At 41.2% G+C, this 9,989-nt stretch overlaps 1 protein-coding gene across 6 annotated transcripts in view; it reads left to right on the forward strand.

The window, feature by feature from the left end:
• Nucleotides 1-5,916, forward strand: part of DAB2 (DAB adaptor protein 2) — a 99,702-nt gene extending 93,786 nt beyond the window's left edge. For all 6 annotated transcript variants that reach the window (XM_046671767.1, XM_046671768.1, XM_046671766.1 and 3 more), the window contains 4 exons: nt 419-1,039; nt 1,598-1,707; nt 2,535-2,605; nt 4,179-5,916. In XM_046671767.1, coding sequence (XP_046527723.1) covers nt 419-1,039; nt 1,598-1,707; nt 2,535-2,600 — 797 coding nt within the window. In that variant the 3' untranslated portion in view covers nt 2,601-2,605; nt 4,179-5,916. The remainder of the gene's footprint in view (nt 1-418; nt 1,040-1,597; nt 1,708-2,534; nt 2,606-4,178) is intronic.
• The last annotated feature ends 4,073 nt before the right edge of the window (nt 5,917-9,989 follow it).

Raw genomic sequence — 9,989 nt, forward strand, 5'->3', positions numbered from 1 at the left:
CAGCATGGTTTGTCTATGTAAATGTATTCCCTCAACAAATAAATTTGTGCTATTGACAGGCTCTGTTCTAGCTGTTTGAAATATATCAGTGTGTGTATGATAAGGGCTCATTTTTTCATTACTAGTTACTTGTCGACTGTATTACCCTTCTAATGAGGAAAGTGAAAAAGATGTGGTAGAAAGAAAGGGCTTCGAAATGCAACCAGTATCAGAATGCTAGCTATACTGTGTTAGCTAATTAATCTTTAGAGTGATTTGATCTCTCGGAGCCTTTACTTCCATGTCAGCTTCAAGACTTAATGAGGTTTGTGTCACATAGATGCTCTACAAATGCTCCCCAAAGCATTGTGCTTTCTGAAACTCAAGATTCCCTCTTCAAGCTTGTCACCTGATAAGTCCTTTCTCCTGCTTCCTTCAGGTGGCGTATCAGTTACACCCTCTCAGGCAGGACCATGGAGCCCAACATCTTTAGTCTTCAGTCAGTCCACTTCAATGGTCCCAGGAGCCGTGATGGGTGGTCAGCTTTCAGGATTCTGTCAACCAGTCATTTTTACCACAAGCCCAGCTGTTGCAAGTTGGAACCAGCCTTCATCCTTTGCAGCCTCAACTCCCCCTCCAGCCCCTGTTGTTTGGGGCCCATCAGCATCTGTAGCACCCAATACTTGGTCATCAACAAGCCCTTTGGGGAATCCTTTTCAGAGCAATATTTTTCCAGCTCCTGCTTCCTCTGGCCAGCTCTCCTCTCTCCTGGACACTCCTCCTCAACCACCTCCCAGAACTGGCCCTCCAAAGGATATCTCCAGTGACGCCTTCACTGCCTTGGACCCACTTGGGGATAAAGAAGTCAAGGAAGTGAAAGAAATGTTTAAGGACTTCCAATTACGGCAGCCACCTGCTGTGCCCGCAAGGAAGGGAGAGCAGACTTCCTCTGGGACTTCAAGTGCCTTCTCCAATTATTTCAACAGCAAGGTTGGCATTCCTCAGGAGAATGCAGACCATGATGACTTTGATGCTAATCAACTGTTGAAAAAGATCAATGGTAAGTTACCCACTTCTCTGTCTACTGTACCAACAAGTATTTCCACTGTCATATGGGCCCACAGAGTCCCTCAGAAGTACCCTCCTCCACCCCACCAATAGCCTTACTTCTGGTTTTTTGGTAATCAGAGGTTATGGAGACAACTTAACCATTTACCCTCTGGAGTTATTTACCTTAGTTAGCTGTTTCTAAGGGCTGGCTCAATGCTGCCCTCTTGTGACAATTCTTGAAAGGGCTGCTAAGAGCTGTTGAAATTCCATGGGTCATGGCCCTGGAGGGCTGTGTAGTAAGGCCTCAGCCATAATCTCATGGCCATGAGTGAGGGAAGTCTGATTCTCTCCTAGTTCAGGTAAATATGCATGGCTTCCTCTTCTGAGAGGGGATGAATTTGCCTATAATAATCATAAGGAGTCCCAGTATTTGGCGGTGATTTTTGTTCCATTGACGTAAATTTCAAAAGCATGGAAAATAATTTCTAAGATAAGCCTGACTCGGGGATATGTGCCCATATTTGGGGAAAGCTTGTCTACTGACTATGCGGGGTTTTTCACGTTCTAGAACCACCAAAGCCAGCTCCCAGACAAAGTGCCCTGCCAGTTACCAAATCTGCTGACAATGGGTTTGAGAACCCTTTCTCTAAAGATTCTTTCAGTTCATCACAAGCCTCTGTAAGTATCCACTATTAGAAGCTATTGCTCCAAAGTACGTGGCGCCTCCTGAATTAACCTTGTTTGCATAATAACTTGTTGACAATAAAGAACATCTGAATAAGGTCTATCATTAAGAACCATCACAGCGTAAACATCAACTCAAACTGGGGAAAGATTATTTTCGCAGGGACTACTATCCTGACCTTGAGCAATGAATATCATATAGAAAAAGTCCTTTGTATCTCTCATAGCCTGGCTCGTGAAAGTGTCTTGGGAGAAAATTGAGCCGAAATACTATCTTAAAAAAATCTTTCAGGGGGCTGGCCCCGTGGCCGAGTGGTTAAGTTCGCGCACTCCGCTGCAGGCGGCCCAGTGTTTCGTTGGTTCGAATCCTGGGCGCGGACATGGCACTGCTCATCAGACCACACTGGGGCAGCGTCCCACATGCCACAACTAGAAGAACCCACAACGAAGAATACACAACTATGTACCGGGGGGCGTTGGGGAGAAAAAGGAAAAAATAAAATCTTTAAAAAAAAAAAAGAAAAAAAATCTTTCAAAGATTTAAGTTCCTGATTTCCCACCCATGATTCTTTAGCTCATAAAAATGATACTTCTCATTTTGGGGAGGCAAACATAATTCACCTGAACCTTGGTTTTCATGGAAATAATAAATATACATCATCAATTACAAGCAGGCAAACACAAGTCATTGAAGACCCAACAATATCTGATTCATCTGTGATTTTCTAAGTGATTTTTAAAGGAATTTGAGAAGTCTTAATTATAGGTTTTTTCTTATAACTATGATTATATTTATTGACTGGATTGTTTTCTCTCCATAGATGGCTTCTCCTCAACCCACATCACCTGACGTTTATAAGGATCCTTTCGGAAATCCTTTTGCCTAACATCTGTGAGTAGAAGATCCTCTTAAGCTTAGGTTTGGTGAAAAAGGGTAGCACAGGGGGTGAGGGTGAGATTTTAATTTTAGAATTGGGAAGAGATTAAAGCTCTGTAATCCAGAAGTAATAGACATGGAAATCTATACTTAACTAATTCAATAATGGCTCGGCTGGGCATTTAAGAAAAGAATTCTTATCCATATCAAAAGACAGTTATATATCCATAGGGATATGGATTTCTATCATATCCTGTGCTTGTGATATTTCAGTTCGGTATGGAAGTGGACTTCTAACACATTATAGTTCTCTAGATGTTTTACCTTTATATTGAAGTGATTGCAAAACATCTTAGTAATTACTTGGTTTTGTACAAAACCTTCAAAATCTGAAGACCTTCTGAAGCCACCAAACAGGTCAGCTAACACAACTCTTTGGCCTCCCCAAACAGTATTTATTTCCTTGAGAGGAGGCTCAAAGTTAGTCTGAAATAGTCTGATGGTATTAATTCCAAAAGATGACAGCCGCCAATGTCTCCTGCTAAAGCAGTAGGTATAAGTTCAGATGAGTCTGTAGGTTGATTCTTCCCTCTAGTGGATTTTACCCTGGGTGAGTTATTAAGCATACTCACCTTAGACTGAGACCCTAGAAAGGCTCAGTGTGACCCTTTCTCAACAGTGAGTGGAAGCAACTTTGATTTTGAAAGACCGAAGTGAGTAGAGGAAAGGAACCTTGTCTGCAGTTTAGAGGAGGGAGAATGTAGCTGGTAGGAGAGAACAACAGAAAGAACGAAAAGAACCCAAACCCATTTTTCTCAGTCTTGCCCCACCCAAGTAATGCTGCTAAACCATGTCTTGCCCCATCTGGAATTTCACTATTTTAAATAGATAACAATCTTAAATCTGACATCCGACAATAAGGTTGAGTTTATTTGCAATTTGGACCCTTCCCCCTCATCCCACTTCTACAATTACAGTGTTTCTTCAAGTGCTTTTCCATAAAATCTGCTTCAGAGAACTGGGTGACTTTATTGAAAAGGCAAATTCCTGGTCCCCATCCCAGCTCTAAGGAATCCCCCTCCAGTGCTGAGGAAAAGCTTCATTTTAACAAGCAGCCAGATGATTTCTAATGTTAATAAAGCAGCGTAATCTATTGAAGGGCTAGAAGTCTTAACAGAGCCTCATTCTCACCTTCCTCTCCAGGGGAGGCATCTGCGAAGGAATAGAAAGGAATAAACTACACTAGGAGTTTAGGAGGATTGTTTGCACTGAATTGAAGTGACTGGAATTCTCCTTGGAGGCCCTTTCTTCTTTAGGTCATGAAGGGAGAATAATGTTGGTCAACCTGCTAAACATATAGATTGGGGCAGGGCAAGAGAGCTGTCATGGGAGAAAATAGCTGACATCATCGAGCGCTTGTGTCAATCACTTTAGTACAGGTTCTACGTTTATTATTTTATTCAATCCTCTCATATCAGCCCTAGGAGATCCTATTTCTGACACTTGAAATAATGACTTCATATTTAATACCTTGACATTCAATCCAAAAATTCTAACCGCAGGTTTTTTTCTTCTCCTCCTCCTCTAGGAACTTGGCATGCTGACTTTCCAGAGGAACAAAAAGGTTGGCCGTAGTAGTCAAGGACAAAACTAATAGCCAGACAAGTCTTGCCCGCTGCCCCTGTTCTAGCTTTGACGTATTATCTGTTGCCTTATTTCTTGCTGCCTCTTCCACTGGTAAAATGCCTTTTACTTTCTGTTTAAAGCTAAACTGAATCTATGGTTTTAAATAAATTAAGAACCTAAACTCTCTAGCTTAAATGTAAATGAAGTAGTATTCCTACTTGAATCCTTGCCTTTTGTGTCCCTAGAACCTTCTAGAACACTCCCCAATGTACCCTCTGGTTGGGAGATGCAGCCACAACAACCCTTTAGATCATACCATTCTAAATAAATTTGAAAATCCTTACTGTTCAAAATCGTTTGGGGGTTCTGTTTTAGAGCATAAAACCTGAAGATTGTAGTAGAACCGGGCAGAATCTTAACTCCTGCTTCAGACCATCACTTATAGAAAATTTTTAAAGTAAAATTGAAGCAAGTCTAACTTCTTCTTAGACATTTTGGAATCTGACACACCTAAGAACCTTTTTAAAGATAAAACTTCTCACCTTCTGAAGATTATTTTTCTCTCAAGGACAAGATTATCCTTTTCCAATCTCTTGCTAGCAATCGAATTGAGGAAAAGCATTATTTGTCTCTCCTCTCCTTTTCCCTCTGATTCTCTTTTCAGTCAGTTTTGCTCCCAGGTTGACCTCTTTTTTATAAGCAACAGAGTTTTATGGAGCAAAAAATTCCAATGATTCACACATCTGAAACCTCTCTGCCTTCTCAGTAATGGCTAATCCCAGTAACAAGAATTGCAAATGGGCGCAACCTTTATCCTTTCTGTGGAATAGGGGGCCATCCTTTTGAGCTGAAGTTCCAGCAGAGCAGTACATGTTGAAGAAAAACTGAACTCAACTCAGCAGTGAAGGACTGTATTCTGAAGAGCAACACATCACAAAGTTAAACGTGATTGTGCCAAACATATTAGGTGCTTATTTGGGGTCATACTAGACCTTTATCAAGTAACTGGAAAACTTTCTTGAAGCCACAGTCTCATAGTTAGTAGGAGGATAAATGGAAAAAAAGAGAAAAAAAAGCTGTAGAACAAGTATTTGGTGTTATCAAAAACCTAATGTCTGCAATATTTTTCTCCTCATAACCTTGGAAACTTTCCCGGTTCATTTTCAGTCCTATCATTAGCACAGTTCTGAAGGATTTGTTCTTGCCAAAATGAGTTTTGTTCTATGTTGGGGTTTTTAATGTTGTCTCTTGACCCCTAATGCTCAGGTTTGTGTGGATATTAATCAACCACATACAATGTTACCTTTACATGGAAGAAGAGGATGACTGCTCAGGATCTGAACAAGATGGCGGCCTCATGAACCTCTATTGATTAGCCCCAAGAAGTCCTAGCTAAAGTCCTGTGGTTTTATGTTCAATGGTAATAGCTGATCATGGATGGTGCAATTTTCCATCTGACTTCCTACTCAGTCGTCATAAACACAGACTTGAAATAGTATTTTATGTGTTCAAATACCTAAATGTGCTAAACTGGAGGTAATTATTTCTAGGTAGTTGAATTTTTGAAAGTAGAAAAAATTTTGAAAGTAATGATCAGCCACACAGCTGTTTTGTACATACTTCTTTTCTTGTGCACTTTTCTGTATGCAGATAAGGCTATAAATTTACTCATTTCAATAAACTGAAATGGCAAAATCTCATGTGTTTACCATCAGTTTATTCTAATATTTGACCCCTGCTTTGGGTTGATGTGTTAGGGTCAAGGTATAAAATATACCAGTCTAAAGTGAGCGAATGTTAGTTATAGTACATTCTGGATTGTCACAAAGATGAAGAGAAAGTGGAAGTCCATGAAATAGGATCATGAGTAAATTATTATCTGATATCTTTCAATGTCTTATTCTCCTTTCTCAGATCTACACACACTCCCTTCCTGAGAGTTTAATGGGAGTCCAATGGTTAAGATGTGTACGAGAAAAACTTCAAGTGATGTCTAGTATAAAAAGCATTTATTAGTGAATTCTTGGTTCACGTCTTTTACCCTTTGCCTCCCATTATTCTTTGTTTAGCCATGTTTAACCTCACCAAGACACAACAGTGTGGACCGCTCCAGGCTGGTATAAGCCACTCAGGAGAGCTTCTGGGTGAGATGGGCAGCCAATAATCAGACATCTAGCACTAGGACAATCTTAAACACTCTTCCCTAGTATAAAAGTTCAAGACTCTCGTTCTTTTCAAGACCTGGTTCTACAGGGAAGATAACGCCAAGGCAGGCCTTACTTGAGTATAGAAGTCTTGGTGTTAAACTTGACTTCTCTGAGGAGTAACACAAACTTGGGAGGGTGGATGTCATTGACTGGTGTTTGTTGTTATGGGATGTTCAGTTTTACTGCTTTACCTTTCTCCTTAACTGAAACATGTGGTCTCGTTCTGACAATAAGTAGAACGTAGAGAAACAGACTCCACACCAAAGCAGCTTCCGGTAAGCCACAGATGAGATGGTGAAGGCTGCTGATAAGAACATGTTGCACAAATTATCTGGCTTATCCAGATGCTCTACAGTGTGTCTAAACCATTGAGACCGTATGCTATTTCTATGTGGCTTAATCTGCAAGATCTTGCTGGAGGTTAACCCTTGCTCATGTGTACAAGGGGAGGACTTTCACGTCAGTGCAGTAGGATCTACTGTTGACCAAGCAGAGGGAGGTGCTTACTGAAGTGTCCTAGCAAAGTGGGAACAGACCGCTTCTTTATTATTGTCTCTTTAGTAGCAGTGATATTCACACCTGTATGCCACAAGTTCAGCTTTTATGGCAACCCTATTATTCCTGCAAGAGGGTTTCTTTTAGACACCAGATAGATCTAACCTAAAAGCTGAACTTTAACAGCCAGCATGCTCCCAAACTTCTCACATAAAGACAATACAAAGGGAGAAGGTATTGCTTTTCTCAAGATGATCTTGCATTTGTGAAGTGCTTTACCATTTACACAACATAACTCATTCTATTGATACAGTAATCCTGTGAGCTGGGATCTGTTACTGCTCCATCTCAACAAAGAATGGCATCCGTGCTTTAAAATGGCTGCAGTCTGCTTCAACTCTTAAATGAGTGGTTTCCATGGTATTTTGTTGTAAAATTGGTGCGTAGTAGTAGGGAGATCTTTTCAGTCAGTGATTTCAAACTCCTCCATGAAAAGGCCAACCATAGTGTCTAGAGAAAGCCACACCAAGTATGATTCTGTGTCTTTCCTGTGCTGAAAGCAGGGAGGGGAAAGAACAGAGGATGTCGCTAACTCAGGAGTTTGGTTGACCCTGCAATAAACTGATGAGTGAGGACTCTGACCCATATTCCCGGAACAGGTTCATTACAAAGTCTTCTCGTGAAAGATAGGAGCTACCCCCAAATCCCTGGTAAATATTTAAGCTATTACTGCTGGAGAAGGTTGCTAGAAAATAAAACACCTGATTCTTGCTGGGAAATATTGTTTTAACTCTCCTCTATTAAAAATAACTAAGACTCATGTTCCACAAGCCAAATGTGGACACACACAGGGCTGTGAGACGGCAACAGTCCTGTTAACATGTCCTAATTACAGCAATGCTGATGGACAAGGGCCAGCCATGTGTCATCTCACCTAATGAGGGACTGAGCCCCTCATTTGCCCTTGCTCCTCTGGAATTACTTACTTAATTACTAAGCCTCCACTGGGTGCTGAAATCATGTGAGCGCCAGTCTCCAGGGAGACGACAGTGTGGGCTACTCAGTGGCCAAGAAACTGGGCTTCTACAGGGACCACAGAGAAGGTGGTCATAAAAAAAGGAAAAAACACCTGACTCTGAAAGTCTTCATGACTGAGTTCTCTTGATGTTCGTCATGGTGTTTTCTGTCAATTCTCTTTTCCTTTAGTTGACTTCATTTACTATCATTTTACCTTCATTGTAAGAAAGGGAAATTATTGCCATTCTAAAAGTGACATGGTGACCAGACTGGGCTGAGGCTGAGTTGCAGATGTTTCTGAGGTGTGTCTGAGGCTGCCTCCACCTAGTACATACTTACGCTGACTGATCATCATAGAAACTTTTGTTTGGGGGCTGCTAAGAGGAGTGTTGAAACCCAGGAGCTAATGGAGAGGAAAGAGAAGGAAAACAAGGGTTATGTGACATTTGCTTTGCTGCCTCCCTCATGGGTCTGAGAGACTGGTTTAGAGGCTTGATGGTGGAGATGATAGGGCTAGAAGCAGGAGGCGTTGTCTTCTTTAGATGAAAGACCCTGGGCACAGGAAGGCAGTTCATAGCCCACATGTCCATTAGTAATGAACTGACTGTAGTAATGGAAAGGCTCACAGAGGCTAAAACCAGTAGGGGCTTATTTTTCTCACATAAAAATTGTAGATTGGTGGCTGCTGGTGTTGGCTCAGCAGCTCAACAAGGCCCTCAAGGACACAGACTCAGCTTTTCACTCCAACCTTTTAGCCTCTTGGCTTTCTATTCTCGCGTTTATTGGCTAATGGTCACAAGATGGCTGCATAGCTCCAAATATGTTAGTGTTCAAGGAGAGCAGAAAGGGAAAGGCAGCACAATCAATATCTGCTCCTTGTACCAGCATTTCAGCTTTCCCCAAAGCTTCCTAGTAGATTTCAGCTATGTCTCATCGGACAGAATTTGGGCACATGGCTACTTCTGGGTGCAAAGGAGGCTGGGAAATCCAGCTTTTAGCTTTACCAACTTCTATAGTGAAGGTAACTAAGGAAGAGGCATGGCTGGTTAGGTGATTTCTGGGGCCTACAGCTAAATAAAAATGGAGGATCCATTGTTCAAAAAAGGAGGAAAAAGAGCCATTAAAAACATTAAAGTATAAACTGATTTCTTTTCTTCTGCAACCGCTTTCCCTTATCATGACATTTTATTTGCTATTTAATGTTGTTTTAAGTAAAGAAAAATTGACATTTTATAGTATTAGCCTGAAATTTCCCACTAATTTTTTTTTAAAGATTGGCACCTGAGCTAACATCTGTTGCCAATCTTTCTTTTTTCTTCTTCTTCCCAAAGACCCCCAGTACAGAGTTGAATATTCTAGTTGTAGGTTCTTCTGGTTCTGCTATGTGGGATGCCACCTCAGCATGCCTTGATGAGCAGTGCTAGGTCTGCACCCGGGATCCGAACCAGTGAAACCCTGGGCTGCCGAAGCAGAGTGCACGAACTTAACCACTCGGCCACAGGGCTGGTCCCCTTTACCACTCATCTTTACCTCATAAGTGGAATCACTGAAATAACACAATTTGCATTTTATACATGCATATATATTTGAATATGTATTTCATTCTTGCCAGAACAGTGGAAACACTGCACAAAACTAACTCAACTATTTTAATTCACTTCTCAACACACATACATTCCACGTTTAGTTCACTGATGAGTAAAGAAAGATGGGGAAAAAAAGAGACTATGCTTTGCCTGTCTCTTTCTTTCCTTCCATGTCATTATTTTCAGCATAATAAGGTGGCTAATGCAGGTAAGTAACACTAGTAATAAAGATATGATAGTGTTTCTTGGTCATTTGTCTTTCTTTTTGTGTCAAAAGCAAGTTCTGGTTCAAATGGACAATGTGACCTCTCAGGGCTGTCATTTACTCAGTCATAGACATAATACACCTACCTTTTACTCACTTTTGCTTTAAGTCACTGAACTCCTACACGTCATGGAGCCACCTGAATTTCATGCTCACAGGACAATATAAACATTATGTGCAGATGGGGTGGCATGGAAGTGAGG

This window comes from Equus quagga, chromosome 9 (genome assembly GCF_021613505.1).
Source record: "Equus quagga isolate Etosha38 chromosome 9, UCLA_HA_Equagga_1.0, whole genome shotgun sequence".
NCBI lineage: Eukaryota > Metazoa > Chordata > Mammalia > Perissodactyla > Equidae > Equus > Equus quagga.